A 24,435-nucleotide genomic window follows, 5' to 3' on the forward strand; every position below is an offset into this window, starting at 1 on the left:
ACTTACATTAATTATTCTGTTAAAACGTGTTTTATTTGAGCTATAAAGCTGTTTAAATTGTAATTTTTAAGTTTGTTTGTTTTAGGGTTTATGGCTTTGCGTCAATGAAGTTAAATTACATATTTATCACTCTAAAATCATGTTAACACACATATTGTTTACATCTTGTGTCTATACTTTTGAAACAGTGAGTATTTTATGGATTGACTCCACTGACTTCCATTGTAAGTGCCTCACTGTAACACAGATTTTTGCTTTTGAAATTAGTTGAAATAATTTTTTGAGGTAATAAACATTATGCCACGAATGCTGTCGATTGAGCTTAACTTGTATTGAACCCGGAATATTCCTTTAATAGTTGCCAATTTGCTTCTCAACTGTAAACACCCTACAGTCAGACTATTGAACAACACACAAAAAAAAAAAAAGATCCCCGCGGGGTAAATCCCCGCAGACCTCCCATTCCCCAGCACGCTCGTTTGCCCCCGGCGAGTTCCGAGAGGAGACCAGCTCGCCCCAGGGCCAGCTTAGTGTCCCTTTCGGAGCTCCGGAGTGGGATAAGTGCTCGATTGCTGCATCGGAGAGTGTACTGGCGATGTCAGATGCAAAGGACTCGACAGGGCTGCCACCTTCGGGTCGGCCCGCCCAGTCTGAGGCTGATGGCAAGATGACCACCATGCTTGTCCAGGCCGCTGCATGTGTCGGGTTGGAGACCCACCCTCCCCTGAGCCCTCACGACTAGATGATTGGTTCCTGGGTTCGAACCCCCCCCCCCCGGTCCCTTTCTTTCCTGAAGTGCACGACGAGCTGACGAGGTCGTGGAAGGCACCTTTTTCTGCCCAAAACCGACCTCCCAGCTCGTCCGCTCTCACTACCCTCGATGGCGGGGCGGCCCACAGGTATACGGAGGTCCCTCAGGTGGATAAGGTGGATCGCCCGGCACTCACTTCCAAGACCTGTAGGACAATGTCGTCTCTGATGGCCAAAGCCTACAGTGGCGCTGGTCAGGCCACCTCTGCCCTGCATGCCATGGCCCTCCTGCAAGTACACCAGGCCAAGGCACTAAAGGAACTGCACATGGGTAGTCCTGATCCCGATGTGATGCAGGAGCTGCGCTCGGTGACCGACCTCGCCTTCTGGGCGACGAAGGTCAAGGTGCGAGCACTCGGGCAGGCGATGTCCACCCTCGTGGTCCAGGAACGCCACCTGTGGCTGAATATGGTAAAGATGAGGGATGCGGACAAGGTTCGCTTTCTTAACGCCCCCATCTCCCAGATCAGCCTATTCGGTGACACCATCGAGGACTTCGCCCAGCAGTTCTCGGCGGTGAGGAAGCAGACGGAGGCTATACAACACATCTTGCCCGGTGCGGCTCAAGATCCCATATCCCGTCTGCTCGCCGAGGGCATCCCCCTGCGGCGGCGAAAGCCCAGGTGGCTCCCCCTCAGCCCGAGCCCAGTTCTCGGCCCCAGCGTAGAGCCCCCCGCCTCATGGGCCGGCACGAGGACCCAGAAGGCTCCTAAGTGCCCCTGAGATGTCTGCTGCAAACCTGGAGCTGGTATCCAGACCACTCCATCCCCCGGTGGAGGGCCGGGAGGTAAATCCTTTTCTTTTATGTTCGCCGCATCCCGAACAGGCTGCGGTACCAACATTCTCAAAAGAGCAGTTTCCTCACTCCCTGGGTCACATAGCCAGTGTTTATGACCGGCGTTATCACGGCAACCGGGCACTGAGCATCTGTGACTTAGACACCACGAATGCGAGCCCCCCGCCTTCGCGCGTCCGGTTCGCACCACTCTCACACCCACGGCCAGGTGGTTGTGACGGACTATGAGGACGGTCAAAAAGTCCCTCCTCCCCCGTCGCCACCCCCCCCCCCCCATGCCGGGTACATGGAGCGAGGTAAGTGCTTCAAGGGTCCCCTCAGCGCAGCCAAGAGTTCGACACTGAGTCTCCTTGACGTGTTGGCACATCAACTGCCTCGAATTACTAGCAGCATTGCTCACCCTGCGGAGGCTTTTGCCGTTGATCCGGGGAAGCACGTGTTGGTCTGGACAGACAACACAGTGACAGTAGCATATACAAATCGCCAAGGCGGCTTACACTCATGTCGAATGTTGCAACTCGCCTGCCGTCTCCTCCTATGGAGTCAGTGGCGACTGAGGTCGCTGCGGGCCACTCACATCCCAGGCAACCTCAACGCCACAGCGGATGCGCTGTCGTGGCAGGTGACACTCAGGGGAGAGTGGAGACTCCACCCCCAGGTGGTCCAGCTGATTTGGAGTCGGTTCGGCAAAGCTCAAGTAGACCTATTTGCCTCCCGAGATACCTCCCACTGCCCGCTCTGGTATTCTCCGATGGGGGCCCCCCTCGGCTCAGACATGCTGGCACACAGTTGGCCCCAAGGGGGCTGTGCAAATATGTGTTCCCCCTAGTGAGCCTACTTGCACAGACACTGTGCAAGGTCAGGGAGGACGAAGATGTGTATTGGCCCACACAGACTTGGTTCTCAGACCTCACGCTCCTCGCGATAGCCCCTCCCTGGTGAATTCCCCTGAGGAAGGACCTTCTTTCTATCGAAAGTTATCTTGAAGATCTTAGATATTCATCTGTCCATAGATAGACAAACTGTCGATTGGAGACGATTTATTACTATGGGTACTCTCCCTAGAAGTGGCCGTCCAGCCAAGATGACTCAAAGGGCACACCACAGAATGCTCAATGAGGTAAAAAAGAACCGTAGGGTGACAGATAAAGACTTGAAGGAATCATTGGAACTGGTGAACATCTCTGTTCATGAGTCTGCTATATGGAAAATATTAAACAGCCATGGCCGGACACCACAAAGGAATATACTGCTGTTCTTTGTTTAAAGGGATAGTTCACCCAAAAATGAAAATTCTCTCATCATTTACTCACCCTCATGCAATCTAAGATGTGTATGGCTTTCTGTCTTCTGCAGAACACAAATTAAGATTTTTAAAAGAATATTTCAGCTCTGTAGGTCCATACAATGCAAGTGAATGGTGACCAGAACTTTGAAGCTCCAAAAAGCAGATAACGTCAGCATAAACATAATCCATCAGACTCCAGTGGTTTTGGGTGAGAACAGACCAAAATGTAACTCCTTTTTCACTGTACACCTTGACAGCAATCTCCTCAGCGATCATGATTTCAAGCTCAATTACACTTCCTATTGCGCCATCTAGTGCCCTGTGCATGTGTCAAGCACTAGGAAGTGTAATCGAGTTTGAAATCATGATCGTGCCTAGAGACTGCAATGACAATTGAATTGAATATAAAAATTGGAAACATTTGTTATTAAAGATGAATTATGCATATTGAATCCCATACATTTCATGTCCAGTCAAAAAAACGAGACTTGACGATGCTTAAACTGCCTGATGAAACTTTTTGACAGGCTTGACAAGAAAATGCAGGTTTCATGTGGTGAGTTCAGAGTAGGTAATTATATAATGCGTGATTCATCAGCTCTGCTGCTTCAAATCAGGCGAGACACAATCAGGCAGATGAATCAAGCAGGCTGCCGCAGCGTTCAATTGATGGATGAAACAAACCTGGAGTGAAAATCCCAGTCATGTGACTCCATCACCACAACAATCACAGAAATGAAGATGAAGAGGTTCAACAGTTAAACCCAACACAGTAACATTAAACCTTTACTTGTATGGCAGCCGATTGTTTTTGATAATTGCTTTACTGTTAAAAGAAATACACAGATCATGATGAAAGACTAAAAAGCTGGTGTGTGGTGAGCGTACTGGTGCACTATGGCTGCCGTCACATCATGCAGGTGGATGCTGCACACTGGTGGTGGGTGAGGAGAGTCCCCTGTTCACAGTGTAAAGCGCTTTGAGTGTAGTGTCAGAAAAGCGCTACATAAATGTAACATTTGTTCATTCAGCATTCATTCATAAATATCAAATCCCATGGATCAATACTCATTTGTTGTAAGCGTTGTGCGGGTGGGGGGGGGTCATCCATTATAAGCGTTGAGGGGGTGGTTGATGTTGAAGGGGTCGAGGAGGCTGATCGCGCCACCTTTAGTGAGCCACAGGCGCCCCCCTTTACATGGCAACCCTAAGCATTGCATACCTTGCATATATGGTTTTTGCACCTCTGGCTCCAATGCGTAAATTAAATCTTGCGCATTTGGGTCACATAGTATGAGACTAGTATTTTTTTATTTATTTTTTTTTTCAACAAAAAGTTCTGTAGTACAACAATGTTGAAACTAGAAACATTCCTTTATAGGTTCACATAAAAACAACTTGACAGTTATCAGTGTCTGCTTGAACTGTTGGCATAATCTCTGTTACAAAACTTAGTGAGCTGCCTTGCTGTCGACTCTAAAGAATTATGCATGCCATGCTGCCTTATACTATGGCTACTTACCTTTGGAACAGGCTTCATGTTGAGAGTGCACCAAGTTTAGGATTTATTTACAATACATTTAGGATTTATTCATGGTATACTTATATTATTGTAAAACTAAGCATTCTCAGATCTATAACTGTACTCAAATGAGATAAAATAACTGGGTAACATAGTGTAAATGTATACTGTAATGATTTAAAATCTGCTTAATAAAAGCTCCTTTTATGGTAAGAATATGGACGTTCAGGTAAATTACATACTGTATATATAGCACTGCAATTGTTTATTATCTCTGTTTAAAGGAATATTCTGGGTTCAATACAATACAAGGTCAATCGACAGCATTTGTGGCATAATATTCATTAACACAAAAATTACTTTTGACTCGTCCCTCATTTTCTTTAAAAAAAAAAAAAAATGCTAAAATCTGGGTTACGGTGAGGCACTTACAATGGAAGTGAATGGGGGCCAATCCATAAAAGTTCAAATTAGGGCTGTCAAAATTAAAAATTTTAATTACATTAATTATTAATTAATCAGATTAATCACAATTTATCGCATACGTAAATATTTGCCAGGAAATCCCCTCAAATAGCAATAATTCAGTATATAATGATTAAATAAATATAAATAGTTATATTTAAATAGCTAAAAAATAATAATACAGATAATTAAAATGCACCACATTATTTTGGCACTCAAGTGACGATACAAAAGTGGCATTAGAATTCAATATATTGTTTATTTGCATATTATTGAACATAAGCCAATCATTGGCCTACAGTTCACAGCAATCCATTTTGCAACTGAATTTGTCAATCAGTTTGAGATTTATTATAAGGGCTTGTTTAAGGACGTGTCAATCTACACCTGCGTCAGATGGACGCATTTGGAGGGTCTCGGCTATGTCGCGTCATAAACATACAGTTTTTGGGTCACTGTATCAAGTTAAACATAGTTTAATACTTAGAAAAACACATCTTGAGATCCCTGCATTCAGATTTTGCACTCCATCAAGCTGTGTTTATACCCAAGAACATGTCCTCGTGTTGTGCTCTCGTTAAGTGTGGTTTGCTCTCTGTATAAGCTGCTCGTTGCCTATACAGCTGAAGTTTCACTTACTGCCCCCTGGAGAAAACAGGTGGTACTACAAGCTTAAATTGCTTATATGGAAGGAATATTCCTAATTACGGGCCGGGAACATGATTAATTGCATAATGTTTTTTAACGCATTATTTTTATATAATTAATCGCACCGAATTAACACGTTAAATCGACAGCCCTAGTTAAAATACCCACTGTTTCAAAAGTATAGCCACAAGATGTAAACAATATGTGTGTTAACATGATTTTAGTGTGATAAAATCACTTACTAACCTTTTCTGTGTAAAGTTATATGCAGGTTAACAACAGTTGCCATTACGATGTAACGCCGTAAACCCTAAACTGACCATGATAACAACATTTAGAAAATTTTACAGCTCAAATAATATACAAATTTTAACAGAAGAATTAATGAAAGTGCTTTTATAAAATTATAAGTGTCACATTTCTGCCTTTAAATCCTCCAAAAATTGGCCCCATTGACTTCCATTGTAAGTGCCTCACTGTAAACCCAGATTTTAGCTTTTTTTTTTAAGAAAAGAAGGGATGATTCGAAATTAATTTTTGTGGTAATCAACATTACGCCACAAATGCTGTTGACTGAGCTTAACTTGTATTGAATGTGGAATATTCCTTTAATAAAAGCCAATGTTATAGTTTATAATATACAGTGCATCCAGAAAGTATTCACAACGCTTCACTTTTTCCACATTTTGTTATGTTACAGCCTTAGTCCAAAATGGATTAAATTCATTATTTTCCTCAATTCTACAAACAATACCCCATAATGACAACATGAAAGAAGTTTGTTTGAAATCTTTGCAAATTTATTAAAAATAAAAAACGAAGAAAATCACATGTACATAAGTATTCACAGCCTTTGCTCAATACTTTGTTGAAGCACCTTTGGCACCAATTACAGCCTCAAGTCTTTGAGTATGATGCTACAAGCTTGGCACACCTATTTTTGGGCAGTTTCTCCCATTCTACTTTGCAGGACCTCTCAAGCTCCATCAGGTTGGATGGGGAGCATCGGTGTACAGCCATTTTCAGATCTCTCCAGAGATGTTCAATCGGGTTCAAGTCTGGGCTCTGGCTGGGCCACTCAAGGACATTCACAGAGTTGTCCCGGAGCACACTTTGTTATCTTGGCTGTGTGCTTAGGGTCGTTGTCCTGTTGGAAGATGAACCTTCGCCCCAGTCTGAGGTCCAGAGCGCTCTGGAGCAGGTTTTCATCAAGGATGTCTCTGTACATTGCTGCATTCATCTTTCCCTCGATCCTGACTAGTCTCCCAGTTCCTGCCGCTGAAAAACATCCCCACAGCATGATGCTGCCACCACCATGCTTCACTGTAGGGATTTTATTGGCCAGGTGATGAGCGGTGCCTGGTTTCCTCCAGACATGACGCTTGCCATTCAGGCCAAAGAGTTCAATCTTTGTTTGAAAGACAAATGGTCTGAGAGTCCTTCAGGTGCCTTTTGGCAAACTCCAGGTGGGCTGTCATGTGCCTTTTACTGAGGAGTGTCTTCCGTCTGACCACTCTACCATACAGGCCTGATTGGTGGAGTGCTGCAGAGATGGTTGTTCTTCTGGAAGGTTCTCCTCTCTCCACAGAGAAATGCTGGAGCTCTGTCAGAGTGACCATCGGGTTCTTGGTCACCTCCCTGACTAAGGCCCTTCTCCCCCGATCGCTCAGTTTGGCCGGGCGGCCAGCTCTAGGAAGAGTCCTGGTGGTTCCAAACTTCTTCCATTTACGGATGATGGAGGCCACTGTGCTCATTGGGACCTTCAATACTGCAGACATTTTTCTGTACCCTTCCCCAGATCTGTGCCTCGATACAATCCTGTCTCGGAGGTCTACAGACAATTCCTTGGACTTCATGGCTTGGTTTGTGCTCTGACATGCACTGTTAACTGTGGGACCTTATATAGACAGGTGTGTGCCTTTCCAAATCATGTCCAATCAACTGAATTTACCACAGGTGGACTCCAATCAAGTTGTAGAAACATCTCAAGGATGATCAGTGGAAACAGGATGCACCTGAGCTCAATTTTGAGTGTCATGGCAAAGGCTGTGAATACTTATGTACATGTGATTTTGTTTTTATTTGTAATAAATTTGCAAAGATTTCAAACAAACTTCTTTCACATTGTCATTATGGGGTATTGTTTGTAGAATTTTGAGGAAAGTAATGAATTTAATCCATTTTGGAATAAGGCTGTAACATAACAAAATGTGGAAAAAGTGAAGCGCTGTGAATACTTTCCGGATGCACTGTATAAGGACAGAAATGACTAAGCTGTGAATGATGCTGCTATATACACAATATAAACTGATAACAAATATATGATTTTAATAAAATATTGTGATTGTCTTTGGAACTTGAATGATTTATATAATTTATTCATTTAATTTACTGCATATATTAACAGGAGTTTTACCAATAAACCGGTTTAAACTAATTCATTTATAATATGCACAATTGTTTGACGTTTATGACAAACCTAATCTTATTAAAATCCCTTTGTTCACTTTCATTTGTCTACACGTTTACAAGATAGACAGCTCACGAGGTTTGGGAACAGAGGTAATGTATTCCTGGCACATCCTGCTGTACATTAAAAATAAAACTCAAATGGTGTGAAAAGTGTGGGTACCAATTTGTAGCTCTCTTTTCATTTTAGATTTACATATCTGGTGAAAACCCCAACATGAGTTTATTTACAGTACATATAAAACTGTATCTGCTTGAAAAGAGAATTTCTGACATACGGAATAATCTTAGTATGCATGTGAAGAAACTATATCATAGGGAATAATCAAACAGCTCATGTGGTGGGAAAATTATTTAGCTCTCTGGAGAAACACTGTAGAGTATAAACAAACAAAAATCGTGTAACTTTTAATCTTTTCCCAACATCAAGAGCATAAGAGTACCATTCTTTGGCTAATAGGTTTAAAGGGAAAGTGCACCCAAAAAAGAAACTCCTGTCATTATTTACTCCCCCTCATGTTGTTCAGAAACGATACACTATTGTTTATCTGTACAATATTAAAGGTGCAACAGTTTGAATATAAATTGAGTATGAGATTTAAGAGCTGTAGTGAAGGGGAAGATTTTTAGTGAATAACGACGTACATTTCAGTCTGTTGCTAACACAAAACTATTGAATAACTATAGATTTTGAATATAGTGCATGAGTTGTATAGACTAATTTTTATGGTGTTTTTTGCCTTTTGTGTTGACTGACAGATCTATGTCAAGATTCTTCAGAAGTTCTCCTTTTCTGTTCAACATGAGGGTGAGTAAATAATGACAAGGCTTTCATTTTTGAGTGTACTAGTAAGAGTTTTCTAAAAAATGAAAAAATCTTCTTTTCTTGACCCATTTTTGTCCCAACTAGAAAACGAGCAAACTGAGTGCCGATGCTCAACAATCCATGAAACTGAACAGGCACAATGTGAGTAGAAATAGAGGGAATAAAACCCCACGAAGTGTGACGGCTCTGGGACAAAAGCAGGAAGAGAAAGAAGAGTCGTGCATTATTCAGTCTGTTTCCTCTCTTTAATGCCACTGACAATGGGAAGTGGAGGTGAAGTGCCATCGTCACATCTTTATAGAACTGTGACCGCAAACCAACAGAACTAGATATCAGTGAATCTGGCGTAACACTTTAATAAATGCATTTAATATGGAATTTTGGCATTGTGGAATTCCGGATTCTGATTGGCTGACAGACGTTCCAAGCTGTTCATTCATTTTCTTTAACAGCAGGACTGTGAACTTGTCCATTTCACTCTTGCCCGAGCCAATTATGTCTTTTTATTTAATGCATAATGAAGGTATTTTTATTCTCAATGCATAATAATGCATTCATAATGCTTTAACGTATACCTAACAATCAGTGTGTTCACATGAATAAATTGTGACCATATTTATAATGCATTATAATACATTTCTATTCATAGTCACACCTTATAAAGAGTAGAATGTATTTCAAATATGATACACACACCTTTTCATGTGTCATAATCAGTTTTGGGTGTAATCTGGTTAAGTAAATAAGTAATCAGATTACAATTTATATAAGAAATCATTAGTTTGAAGTGGATTACTTTTGAGTAACTTACCAAACACTGGTCATAATGCCGTATACTCAGTGTAGCTATGAATATGTAAGCATTATAAAGTGTTTTAACTGTGGCTTATCCTACAAGATGAAGTTCAATTTGATTCCTCATCATGATGAGACCCCCTAAAATAATTATTAAGACCATCCACATGAGACCTTTCATGTGATTATGATGAACAAACTAGTTGAGAGAGAGAGAGAGAGAGAGAGAGAGAGAGAGAGAGAGAGAGAGAGAGTAAACATAAGTGATCAACCCTGAGTGGAAATTATTCCTAATCCTGCAATTAATAAAACACATATAAAGCCCATGGGCTGTTAGAAATCTAATGTGTGCATACTGTAATAAGTTCAGAGAACTTTATGAAACTAAACCATGCCATTAATTTTGCCTGGGCTAATTACTAGACACTTGCCTGTCCTGAAAACAGTATATGAAAAAAAGACACCAACAAGATTTGTGCACTTGTTTTAAATGTATAAAGTCGCACAGATCATTTACCAGTATTTGAAAATATTCAACAATGAGAGACGTTAAAATGAACAACGATAAGCACTACCGTAATTAATAGTGCAAATAACTGCAAACTTATCATTTTACAGAAACACCTGAGGAAAATTTAAAGAACAATCTTTCATGAACTTCCATAAAGATTAGAAAAGAGAAAATGTGTAGAACAATTAATAACATGAATCAGGCACATTCATCTGGTAATGTTCGACAGCTTTGACTCTTCACATTCACCATCGATGCTTTGACACGACTGTGACCAGCAGAACTGGGCGACATAGCTAAAGAAGCTTGTTATTTTTCAACCTCTTCACAATATTTAATATATATCTGAATATGTATTCGTTCCAAAAAATGGCTTAGAAAATAGTTATTTTCTTCTCTCAATCAGAGGAACTATCATTTCAATCAAACAGTAACTGTTCCAAGTATATTCAGAATGTTTAAAGTACAATACAGTAAAATTAGTAAATAATCAAGGTATGTTTTCAACACCGTTTATCAAGTAAAAAAAGGACAAATTACATATTATTTTATTTTATTTCTATGCACCAGTATTTACCAACATACCAACATTCTACTAAAACGTTTTAATATATGAAAAACACCATGTGTGGATTTGGCAAACAACTTTTTTATCAACGTATCAACTCTTAATGTTGTATTTTGTTACGGAAGATTACAGTGTCAGAAAAAGTATGTGAACCCTTTGGAATTACCTGCATTTATGTAAAAATGTGTCTAAAAATCTGGTTTGATCTTCATCTAAGTTACCATAATGAAAAAACACAATCTGTTTTAACTAATAACACACAAATTATTGTATTGTTCTTGTACATACTGAATACATCATTCAAACGTTCACAGTGTCGGTTGGAAAAAGTATGTGAACCCCTAGGCTTATGACATCAACAAAAGCTAATTAGAGTCTTAATGAAACGAGATTGGAGGTGTGGGTTAGATCTACTTTGACTTATAAAAAGCACTCAAACATGCAGAGTTTGCTATTCACAAGAAGCATCTGCTGACGTGGACCATGCCTCACAAAAAAGAGATTTCAGAAGATCAATGATCAAGAATTGTTGCTTTGCTTAAAGCTTGAAAGGGTTACAAAGTTATCTCGAAGAGCTTAGATATACATCTGTCCACAGTTAGACAAACTGTCTATAAATGGAGATGATTTAGTACTATGGGTACTCTCACTAGAAGTGGCCGTCCAGTCAAGATGACTCAAAGGGCACACCGCAGAATGCTCAATGAGGTAAAAAAAGATCCCTAGAGTGACAGATAAAGGCTTGAAGGAATCATTGGAACTGGTTAACATCTCTGTTCATGAGTCTACTATATGGAAAACATTAAACAGGTATGGTGTTCATGGCAGGACAACATGAAGGAAGCCGCTGCTTTCCAACAAAAATATTGTGCATGCATGAAGTTTGCCAAAGACCATCTTGACACTCCCTAACGCTACTGGGAAAATGTTTTGTGGACTGATGAAACTTTGGTTGAATTGTTTGGGAAGAACACACAGCACTACGTATGGTGTAAAAAGGGCACCGCATACCAACATGAAAACATCATCCCAACGGTGAAGTACTGTGGAGGGAGCATCATGATTTGGGGCTGCTTTGCTGCTTCGGGGCCGGGACCGCTTGCCATCATCGAGGGAAAAAAAGATATGCTGTGGAATAACCTCAAGAGAGCCGTTCACACCAGACATCCTAAGAATATGGCTGAACTGAAGCAGTTCTGTAAGGAAGTGATGTACAGTAGGTGTAATCCGCGGCTACCGGAAACTCTTGGTTGAGGTTATTGCTGCCAAAGTAGGATCGACCAGTTATTAAATCAGCGGGTTCACTTACTTTTTCCGCAGCACTGTGAATGTTTAACGGGATGTGTTCAATAAAGACATGAAAGATTATAATCGTTTGTGTGTTGTTAGCTTAAGCACATTGTGTTTGTCTATACTTGTAACTTTGATGAAGATGAGACCACATTTTATGACCAATTAATGCAGAAAACAGCTAATTCCAAAGGGTTCACATACTTTTTCTTGCCACTGTAAATCAGAGGTGCTATTGAAACATTTCAATCTTAATGCTCGCAAACTTGTGCGACAAGGAAGAATCGCAGTACTAGCCTAATGACAAGCTTTTTAGGAAACATAATGGCTCAAAAAAGCATATAAAAATCATCGCGACATTCACAATGTTGCTTCATTTTATATCGCCAGCAAAATCATTGTTAATATATGGTCAATACATCACCCAGCCCTTGTGGTCACATAGTGTCAGACTCTGTGAAAGTGTGTTTTAACTCTTTTGTGATGCTGGTCTTTGAAACGTGTCGTGTTTAAAATAAAGAGTTTATGAAGATGGGCACTAGAATCACATTAAAACAATCAACTTGCTTTCCACCCTGTTTATGATATCATTCAACTTATTAACAATATTTAAAATGATTACAACTCTTGCAAGGCAGCACTACATTGATATTCCTCACACATTCTGGTTAGGCGTTTGTTCCAAAGTATCAAACTCACGCAATTAATAACGGAATGTACGTACAGACTTGGTTTTGTACATAATTTATGCTTTAGGTGTGCTTTTTTTTATTTTTTTATTTTTTATTTTTTTTACTTTATGCTTTTTTAAGGAATTTAAGATTAAAGTTTTAAAATCATGTTTCCATCCAAGCTATTATCGCAAATGCAGTTTGTGAATAAAGCAGCGTTTGCATCCCATGTGTTTAAGAGAACAAAATAGAGATGCTGCGGAAATTTGCGCAAAATAGAAATGAAATGTATCCCCCTCAGTTGAGCTTATACGCTACGTTTTCTTATGTGAACTTTGGAGAATTTTTCAAATCTTGGTGCATTTTATCCCGCAATATTCCAAAATTTGCATAAAAATATGTGGATGGAAACCAAGCTAGTGATGACATCATTGTCATATTTGCATACCGAATTTCGATTGGTCTACTCTCTTGCATCTTTTTGCATAATTAGTTGTGATTTCTAGACTTTCTTGCATATATTTAACCAATTATAGCTGCCTTTACAGCATAAATCATTTTCTTAATCAGAATTTTGTCTTGTATTCCAGTAAATATATCTAAACATCCCTAAAACAAAATATGGGTATCATCTATTTTACAGTGTCCCTGTTATACATACAATGTGTAATGACTATAGTAATAACAGTAAATGATGCATAATTAGAAGTAAATAACCCTAAACCAAACCCTAAACCTAAACCTATAGTAAGTACATGTTGTTAAGTAATATTACTCAGTACTTACATGTGTAATTACAATGTAACAAGGACACTAAAATAAAGAGTCTCCAAAATATGTTTATTTGAGAAACAAAAGTGTTTGGTAATAAGACTTGTTTACGGAGAGTCGATTCTTCGACTCTGAGGCTTTGGGACGTGACATGATCTTTTGTCTTTCATACTATCAATTTGAATAAAGCATTGCTTTGCCAAGAAAGTTAGTCTGCAATTGTCTCTTGGAATTGCTTCCATGGTTTCTGAAAACCTGGAATTGGACTTCTGCTGCCTTGCAAGCACAACTGTTTCCTTCAAGAAATGTAAATCTAGTTTTGTACAATAGATTTGAACTTTTATCCTTAAATTTATCAAAGGATAGTATGGAAATACCTTGGTCCTTGCTTTACCTCCTCATAAAAAAAAGATTATACCACATAATTGGACATAAAACTAGACAGAGAAAAGTATCATGGTGTTCAGAGAGAAAATCAAATGGAGAGCGCAAACGCTTTAGCAGAAGAGTTGGGAGAGGAATGCACAATGAAAGGCTGAAAGAAAAGAAATTACAGGCGAGGGGTGAAGAAAAGTGGTTTTCTCTTTACATACTGCACGCTTCCCACAGATTTGGGGCTGCAAGTTATTCTGTTTCCTCACAGAGGAAAGAAGCAAAGGAAAAAAGGTGCTCTTCTTATGAAAGTCACGTTTTACTTTGATTGTCCAGATATACAAGAGATATACAATCACAGCGTATATATTTGACAAGATCCTTTTCAGGAAAGGAGCTGAGAATTCATGTCAGGGCCCTTGAGGTCGTGGCCCTGCATTTTGAATCAGTGTTTCAGGTGTGTGTGTGTGTGTGTGTGTGTGTGTGTTCTGTACATGGAATGGTCAGTTCTACTCGAGAGGCGTCTGTCCGTTGTCCAGTGTGCTGCTTTGCTCCCGTAGACAATTCTTTCGTACGATTGGCAGTGGGTGCGCCTCTGTGTTAAACACCCAGTCGTCAAGCGGCAACAGGTCGTCCTCAGAGAACAGCAGGTACAGGTATCTACAGTCCAATCACAGAGCGAGGGTTAACACATTTATTAAAAATAACTCACTTCACATGTTTCAATGTTCCCACACTTTTTGACCATTTTTTATGACTTTTCCAGTCATTCAAATAACTGGATTTTTAAAAATCTTTTTATAGTAATTATATAGAGTCATTTCTAGCCAATAAAATATTTTAGAGCAGAGCATAACTAGATGTACAGTGTATTCATTGTAGAAATTTCCATGATTTTAATATGTAACTAATTCCATGAGTTTTTTCCATATTTTTAATATTAAACCATTTTCCACTATTCCAAAAAACAAAGAAATAAATAATTTCTATGACTTTAAGATTTAACTAAAATCTATTACTCACCATGTTGTTTTAGATTTAACTGAATTTCATGACTTAAAAAAATAAAATAAAAAAATGTTAAAAAAAAGTGTAAAAAAATTTCCACAGCTTTTCCATGATTTTTTATTTTATTTTACTAAATTCCATGACTTTTTTTTTAATTAAATGAATTTCCGCAACTGTTCCACATTTTATAAGATTAAGCTAATTTCTACGCCTTTTCTATGCTTTTTAAGATTTAACTATTTTCCATGATTTTTTTAAGATTCAACAAAATTCTATGACTTTTCCATGTTTTTTAAGATTTAACTAATTTCCACGACTTCCTCCCCCCCAAAATGTTTTTTAATTTAAATAGAAATAAAATTAAAAACTAAATACGTTTAAACAAATTTTCATGACTTTTCCATATTTTTAATTTTAAACAATTTTCCACTATTCCAAATAAAAAAAATAAATAAATAAATAAAATTAAATAAAATAATTTCTACAACTTTAAGATTTAACTGAAATCTATGACTCACCATGTAGTTTTAAGTGTAACTAATTTCCTAGACTTTTAAAAAAAACAATTTATTAAGTTTAAAAAATGTCCACAACCTTTCCATGATTTTTTTTTAAAGATTTAACTAATTTCCATTACTTTTCTGTAATTTTTTTTAAAGATTTAACAAATTTCCATGATTTTTTTTATATTTAACTCATTCCCATGACTTTAAAAGGTTGTATTAATTTCCACTTTACTGCTTGAATTTCCCAGGCCTGGAAAATCTCTATTTCAACATTTCCATAACCTTGGGAACCGGGAGGTTTGACTGGTTGAAAATTACCATGGTAAGTACCAAAAGTACCAAGTATTACTATAAAAAAGATTAAACCAAACCTAACAAATTTAGCTTTAATAGCATATATAGAAATGACTACTGTAACAACCTATTTTGTAAAGGCAGTTAGCTACTATAGCAATCGGGTAAAAATTTAAATGTAGGTCAATGTAGTTTCAATTTGTCTCGCTCCTATACAGTGTGTTTGCTGGACTTTATGCATCACCTTGCTGGTTCCACATCATTTTAATAATCCTGATTTTTGCTTCTGAAGTATTGCATGAATTGCATGTATTCTTTGGCCAAATCCAGAGCAGAAGAGTACACAACATACTGAGATGCAACTAAAGCAAATATATACCATTCAAAAGTTTGGAATCGATGTGAAATGTGTGTTTTTGAAAGATATTGACACTTTTATTCACTAATTAACTTTTGAACTGTGAGTGTGTCTAATAAACACTCACTTATCCACACAAGTGAGGATGGTCAACCTTCCTTTATACAAAGTACAATTATCACTGAATGTAAATTTCTCTTCCGCGACTGTCTCTTAAACTTACGGATTTCATGATTCAGAGTGTGCTTTAATTCAGCAGGTGTATGAAGAGGAACACAAGCAGTTATTTCACTCACTTGAGGGTCTCAGACAGGAAGAAGCTCTGCTGCATGTTGTCATGGCTGACCGTTGAGGAGTACACATCACGAATTCCAGAGAAACCAGCGTCTACACGACAATGCTTCTCTAACGCCTGTGAAGACAAGGCATGTGCTTGTGACCGTTCAATCACAATATTCTGAACTGAAGAACTTTTCAATTTCCCTGTTTGATTTTAAGGACATTTAAGTTTACTTTAAGCCGCTAAACAGTGTTGGTACTGCATTGGATCGCCACTTGATGTCCAATGTAAATCCAGTTAAGAAACACTGTCTAATATAATGGTAACCCCAGTTGCATGATGGTAAAAGATACAGGTGATCTGTGAGAATGTTATTTATAATGTGAGAACTGCTTTTTGTTACTTGGTTGTTTAATTTGAATACAGAATATAAAGAGCTGACATGGCAAATTAATGATGCATTAACCTAGAACAAATCTGCACTCTATTATTAGGGTTGGCTCATGAGTTTGTTTTGGAAATGTACGTGACAAATCCATTTCTTCTCCACCTCCTGAACCCTGTAATTAACATGTCAGTCTGTTGGAGAGAGAACACACACAACTTTAACACGAGTTATATTAATGTAACAACCATAGCAAACCATTTACAAGGCTAATGTGAGCAAGAACCATTTTAACTGATATTCTCAAACTTTCCTTCCACGTCTATTTATCTGCCTGTCTGTCTGTCCGTCCGTCCGTCCATCCATGTAGATTAAACCTGCACAATGTTCAGAAGGAATTTTGGATCATTCTTCCTAACAGAACTGCTTCAGTTCAGCCATATTCTTAGGATATCTGGTGTGAACGACTCTCTTGAGGTCATTCCACAGCATCTCTATTGGGTTAAGGTCTGGGCTCTGACTGGGACACTCCAAAAGATGGATTTTCTTTTTTTGAAACCATTCTGTAGTGGATTTACTTTGATGTTTAGGGTCATTGTCCTGCTGCATCTCTCAACTTCTACTAAGCTTCAGATGGTGCGCAGCAACCCTGATATTATCCTGCGGTTTATCAGATATCTTGATAAACTTGGGGATTCATTTTTCCCACGATGATGGCAAATCATGACGCTCCCTCCACCATTCTTCACCGTTGGGATTATGTTTTCATGTTGGTATGCAGTGCCCATTTTACAGCATATGTAGTGCTGTGTGTTCTTCCAACAATTTAATCTTAGTTTCATCAGTCCACAAAACATTTTCCCAGTAGCTCCACTAGTAGAGGTCAAGATGGTCTTTGGCAAACTTCAGGTGTGCAGCAATGTTTTGTTGGAAAGCAGTGGCTTCCTTCATGTTGTCCTGCCATGAACACCATACCTGTTTAATGTTTTCCGTATAGTAGACTCATGAACAGAGATGTTAACCAGTTCCAATGATTCCTTCAAGTCTTTATCTGTCACTCTAGGGTTCTTTTTTAACCTCATTGAGCATTCTGAGGTGTGCCCTTTGAGTCATCTTGGCAGGACAGCCACTTCTAGTGAGAGTACCTATAGTACTAAATCATCAGATTGCACAGATGAATATCTAAGCTCTTCGAGATAACTTTATAACCCTTTCCAGCTTTATGCAAAGCAACAATTCTTGATCGTAGGTCTTCTGAGATCTGTTTTTTGTGAGGCATGATCCACGTCAACAGACGCTTCTTGTGAATAGCAAACTCAAAATGTTAGAGTGCTTTTTATAAATCAAAGTAGCTCTAACCCACACCTCCAATCTCGTTTCATTAATTGAATGCCAGGTTTGCCAACTCTTGACTTTAATTAGCTTATGTTGACGTCATTAGCCTAAGGGTTCACATACTTCTTCCAATTTTGTATACAATATATACAAGAACAATACAATAATTTGTGTGTTATTAGTTAAATTAGATTGTGTTTGTTCATTATTGTAACTTAGATGAAGATCAAACCAGATATCTATCTATCTATCTATCCGTCTGTCTATCCGTCCATCCGTCTGTCTCTGTTCGTCCGTCCAGACATAGCACAAACAAAGAACAACTAGAAAAACAGTAACTTTTTAAACTGCCATGACTTTTTATGATTTTAACAATGTCCATGAAAAGCGCGATGCACGACAGAAATGAAATGAAACAATTGTTTGGTTTTAAACTGAACATTTCCAGGTTTTTTACGACTGTTGGGACTCTTGGAATTTGTAATGCTGTAACCACATACTTACCGTAAGATTGGTGATAAAAGTTTTGGCCTATTAGAAAAATAATAATTTCTTGATAGTTTAGCAGTACCTTTTCAAATGACAAAAAGAAGGGTTTATTTAGACTAAATAAAACATCAACTTTAAAAAAACATGTGCAGTATAATTCATTGTATTTTTTCAAAGATATCTCACACACCTCCACAGCCTCCCAGCCCCATTGCCTGTACTTGGGGTCATGGGTCAAACGCCACATGTACATGTAGCTCTCGATGACCTCTGGCCTCAGGATGTAGTAGCGGTCACTCAGGCGGGTGGCGGTGGCCTCAGCTCCTCCATCAAAACGAAACGCCTCCGGACCAAGTTTAGTGGCTGTTGACAGAGAAAAACCTTTAAATATAATCACAACGGTTCTCTGACATAGTTTTACACATCAACACCAAACCAGTTAAACTGCATCCATGTTTCTTATTTATAGCCATGAGATGTCAAAACAATGTTATGGTTATCACTATTGTTAATCATAATAAATGACGGGATTAGTTCTCGCATTTATCTTTAAAGTGAAAACAAACATTATCTGCGAGTGTGTGTGTTGTTTGTGCATGCTACGATCGCCAGCCAGACTGTGAGGACATCTTTTATGAAAACACAAAGCTTTCAAATCAGAACGGAACGTAGGAAACCAAAATGTATCCCATTCTGCCACTTAAATCTAACATTACAACCAGCCCCAGCCTGAGAGAACACTCTCTCCTGAACAAACATCTTCATTTGCATTCTGATTTTGGTTAGTTTTGTCTGAATTTCCTATTTCTTTAGCAATATAAAGCCACTTCAGTATTTTACAATATATTTCATGGTATGGCTGTCATATTAAAGTGTGTTTTTTGTGATTATTGTGAATGACGCTCTAGGCCGTCTGTTACGTTGATGGCTGCGTGCCAGAAGTTTTGCCATAGGGGGTTGTTTATTGTCGTTATTATAGAGACACTCCTTAATGCAGAGCAGGCATTCTCCCTCCAAATGTGTTTAATATAACAGCTTCTCTGAGCGTCACTGTGCAGTGAGGCATATTATAATGTGAGAAAGAAGTTAATAAACCAAAAGCTTCGAGCCATCTCAGATTTAAAGCATTCATATTTTTTTAATCAGCATACAGTACAACAAATATTGATGTATAAATACGTCATTATATTAAGAATTAATTATATTAATTAATATAAGTAATTATATTTTGCATTAAGAAAATATAGCCTATTTTAGGACCAGTCGCGTAATTAATTTAACTGAAATAATTAAATTTAAATAATTTATTAATTAATATATATATTTATATTTTGCATAAAGAAAATGAAGCCTATTTTAGGACCAGTTGTATTGTAATATTAGTTTCATGACAATTAAGCACATCTTCCCTAAATCGTCATTACTGTAATGCGTCCAGACGTTTTAATTTTGAGGTTTTTGGGGGGCCTGTGTAGCTCAGCGAGTATTGACGCTGACTACCACCCCTGGAGTCGCAAGTTCGATTCCAGGGCATGCTGAGTGACTCCAGCCAGGTCTCTTAAGCAACCAAATTGGCCCGGTTGCTAGGGTGGGTAGAGTCACGTTGGGTTAACCTCTTTCGTGGTCGCTATAATGTGGTTCTCGCTCTCGGTGGGGCACGTGGTGAGTTGTGCGTGGATACCGCAGAGAATAGCGTGAAGCCTCCACATGCGCTACGTCTCTGCGTTAACGCGCTCATAAGTGATAAGATGCGCGGATTGATGGTTTCAGACGCGGAGGCAACTGAGATTCGTCCTCCGCCACCCGAATTGAGGCGAGTCACAACACCACCATGAGGACTTGGAGCGCATTGGGAACTGGGCATTCCATATTGGGGAGAAAAGGGGAGAAAAAAAATTAAAAAATTCTCATTATTCAAGGGTGATTCTCACTAGAATACAGTCATTTCTACTATATTACAGTAAAATAGGCTAATTAGTGTACATGATTTTAAAAAATGATTTTAATCAGCATAAAGTAAAGCCAGTAGAGCAAAAACTGCCATGATGTATAAAAACGGGACAATTTAAATGGCAACACTTTATAAAAATGTTATTATTATAAATTTAACATGTACTAAGAAATTTTTTTCTAAATTAAAAGCTGTATATGTTAACATTAGGTAATGCATTAAATATATATATATATATATATATACCAAGATTAATAAGTTGTTAGTTAATTGTTAGTTAATGATACCATGCATTTACAAATGTTAACGAATATAACCTTAATGTAAAAGTGTGACAATTTAATCTTATATTCTTATAGTTTTCACATTGATGTAAAGAAAAAGAGATTTTGTTTGCAGTACATTAGAGAATTAGGAACGAAAATGTGCTCAGTTGTCATGAAAATAATGTTACAATGCAAAATATCTCAATAGTCCCAATAAAGGCTTTATTTTCTTTCCACAAAATATAATTTCTTCTTTTTGGTTTTGGGATGAAACAGACTGGGACATATTCTTGACAGGTTTTGTGAGATTCATTCATATTGTTTCAGTCCTATGGCAGCGAGATTGAATTGACTCTGTGGATTATATTTTAAGTGAGACGTGAGGTCAGAAATTCAATGGAGAGATGAGATTAAACAAGATATCCCGAAAAATGTCAGCCCTACTCCATTCACACTAAATCTGTTGCTCTTGGATTCCCTTGATGAGAGCGTTGTGAAGTCCAGCACAATTCATCTCATTTGTTTTGTGTCTGATGTGTGAGAAACCAGCGCTGTCTGATAATACGAAAGAGTAACAACCTTCCTCTATCTGAGCGGCAACAGATTGGATTTTCTCTACTAGAAGCATGAAGAAAAAGATAAAGACAAAAGGAATATTCCCTTTCAACGAAAACTGCAACAACCTTCAACTACAATCACTCTGATTGGTGTCTTCCACGATCCTAAATGATGTATATTTTCCTTTTAGAGAAGATTTAAAGGTGAAGTGTGTAGTTTTTTCAATCTTAAATTGCTTTTGCCAATCCCAGTTTAATATGCAGAGACAACAATAAATAAGCCATTCACAGGTTTCTGATAATGACTGTTTTCAAACAGGTTTCCTGAAACTCCCCGTTTCTTATTGGTCGTAAAAACAGAGTTCAGGAATAGAGGGCAACAGTGCCCGCCCACTTTTTCAGTCATAGTGGTGCTGGAAGTGTTTTTCCCATTCATAGGGATTTTATCAAATCCTTTATTAAAGAGTTTTACGCCATGAACCAAACCAACCAGCTCCGAGGAGAATCACAACATTGCAAACTTTGATTTAAAGCAAAAAGTAATTCAAAAATGGACAAAAAGACAAAGATACAAGACTGTGTATTTAATGTCTTGAACTACAATTCCATGAAGCAGATTGATTTAAAGTTGTTGATTATAAGTATATAAACAATATATTTTACGTTTATTGCAAAATATTGAGATATATACAAAAATATAAGCAGGACTGGGGAGTAACGGAATACATGTAACAGGATTACGTATTTTAAAATACTAAATATAAGTAATTGTATTCCTCTACAGTTACAATTTAAATTGTTTGTAATCAGAATACAGTTACATTCAAAAATTTTATTGTAATTTGTTTCATTTAATACTTAGTCTATTCAGTTTGAATACATTTATCCATATAATTTATGCGATCCGAGGAGCTTTTGAACAGCGGTGAAACACTTAAGATTTGTTTCATTTTGTGAGTGAAAACGTGGATATGACATCATTGAGGAACTTTCTCTTGGGAGATTAATAGAGTAGTTACATCATGTTTCGACAGCTTCACAAAAACAGATAAATACACGATTACATGCCTTGATGATGTTTTTAATGCGACTGGGTTATTTTTACAAGAAGTGCTAACCAATGTAGCCTTTAACATCATATAGAAAGCTACAAATAATATATTTTCTGCATCATTATATGAACAGAATCCACATACGATCAGAAAAGGATGTTGTTGTGTTCACTCTGTTTGGAGCATCAGAAATAGTTAACCTTGTGTAAATTGAACATTAAGCTAACATGCTATTTCTTGTCTTTACATGCATCTGTTACCAGGCACGATTATATTATATAATGAATTCTATGAAGAAAATTTACATTAGAGCATAACTTTTTTCTCTAGTAATATGTTTGATATTAGGGCGAAGATGCATTGCAAAAAATGTATTCTTAATAATAATTTAAATATTGTTTTTCTGTAAAAAATTTAAAAATCCTTAAAACAAGATACATTTACTTGAGTAGCAAAACTGCATTAGATATTTAGCCTTTTTTTCAGAGAATGTATTTTTACAGTGAAGTATATATTCTTACATTATTTACTTTTATATAGTCAAAACAAGTGAAAATATCTACCAGTGCTGAAGGAGTAATCCAAAGTATTTAGATTACATTACTGACCTTGAGTAATCGGAATACGTTACAAATGACATTTTACAGCTCTGTAATCTGTAGCGGAATACTTTTTAAAAGTAACTTTCCCAACCCTTTATATTAGTTTGAGAGTGTAGGAAGTGCGTCATGGGAGTGGGCGGTCGCTGCAGAGCTCTTTTGGCGCGCTTTGTTCGCAGCGATTCTCTGATTGGTCGATCTTTCTCATCAGACTTTTAGGTAGCGTAGTTATTTACCAGGAATTCCGATATCAAACACAATGTTTTAAAAAATAGCAACACAACTAACAACCTCAGAGCTCCCGGTAGGTCTGTCTTTAAAGGTCTGTCATTTGTTTTATTTTTCCCTTTTTTCTCCCAATTTGGAATGCCCAATTCCCAATGTGCTTTTTAAGTCCTCGTGGTCACATAGTGATTCGCCCCAATCCGGGTGGCGGAGGATGAATCCCAGTTGCCTCTGCGTCTGAGACCGTCAACCCGCGACCGTCAACCCGTGGCTTGTTGAGCGTGTTGCCATGGAGACATAGTGCGTGTGGTGGCTTCATGCCATCCACCGCGGCAACCACGCTCAACTCACCACGCGCCCCACCGAGAACGAACCACATTATAGCGACCACGAAGAGATTACCCCATGTGACAGGCTAATTTGGTTGCTTAGGAGACCTGGCTGGAGTCACTCAGCAGGTCTCCTAAGGGGACAGAACAAAATCAAATCAACCAAAGGGGACAGAACAAAACAATGATCAATTCCAGTCAAATATAACAAAGGCAGTTTTCAACTTGACTATACTCAATGTTGTTAACAAGTGCGAAAATCAACCAGTAGAGGGAACACAGTAAATTTTAAATATTCCTATAAGTCGTTCCATGTTTTTGGGGCATTAAACTTAAAGCCTTTTTTACCCTACTCAGACCTAACACGGGGAACAGCAAGTAGTACAATGTCCTTTGAACGAAGATTATAAGGTTCATGTTTTACAGAGATAATAGATGATAAGTCCATTGGAGACAGGCCACATATTGATTTACAAATGAAACAGTACCAGTGTAATCGCCATCGTGAATCCAGAGGCGGCAGTTCAGCCTTAGCATAGAGAAAACAATGGTGGGTTTGATAACCGCAACCAGTAATAAAATATAAGGCACTAGGAAAAATGGTGTCTAGTTTTTTTTTTTTTTTTTTTGTTTTTACATATTGTACTGGGGCAAGCATGTACAGTAAGTCACCATAGTCTAATATAGGTAGAAATGTTGCAGACACCATGTACTTTCTGGCATTAACATAAAAAGAAGATCTATTTCTAAAATAAAAGCCTAATTTTAGTTTGGGTATCAAAACAATGTGATCAATATGAAACTTAAATGACAACTGGTTATCGAGTACAATGCCCAGGTACTTATCATTTGTAACAGGTTCAATTTTGGTACCTTGAACAGTTACAATATCTATAAGGTTTGATGATGAAACTTTTGTATTTGAAAAGATCATTAATTTTGTTTGAGTTTATGTAATTGTGTCTGGACTGAGTTAAAAGCAGTCTGCAAATACTGAAC

The 24,435-nt window shown here is 38.1% G+C and overlaps 1 protein-coding gene across 2 annotated transcripts in view; it reads right to left on the reverse strand.

Annotated features, from left to right (window-relative positions):
- Positions 1-10,091: 10,091 nt before the first annotated feature.
- LOC127453596 (mannosyl-oligosaccharide 1,2-alpha-mannosidase IA-like) overlaps positions 10,092-24,435 on the reverse strand; it is a 278,918-nt gene continuing 264,574 nt past the window's right edge. For both annotated transcript variants that reach the window (XM_051720073.1, XM_051720072.1), the window contains exons 10-12: positions 18,648-18,820; positions 16,265-16,380; positions 10,092-14,462 (exon numbers count right to left, since the gene is read on the reverse strand). In XM_051720073.1, the coding sequence (XP_051576033.1) occupies positions 14,312-14,462; positions 16,265-16,380; positions 18,648-18,820 (440 nt within the window). In that variant the 3' untranslated portion in view covers positions 10,092-14,311. The remainder of the gene's footprint in view (positions 14,463-16,264; positions 16,381-18,647; positions 18,821-24,435) is intronic.

The sequence above is a fragment of the Myxocyprinus asiaticus genome, chromosome 16 (assembly GCF_019703515.2).
Source record: "Myxocyprinus asiaticus isolate MX2 ecotype Aquarium Trade chromosome 16, UBuf_Myxa_2, whole genome shotgun sequence".
Classification (NCBI taxonomy): domain Eukaryota; kingdom Metazoa; phylum Chordata; class Actinopteri; order Cypriniformes; family Catostomidae; genus Myxocyprinus; species Myxocyprinus asiaticus.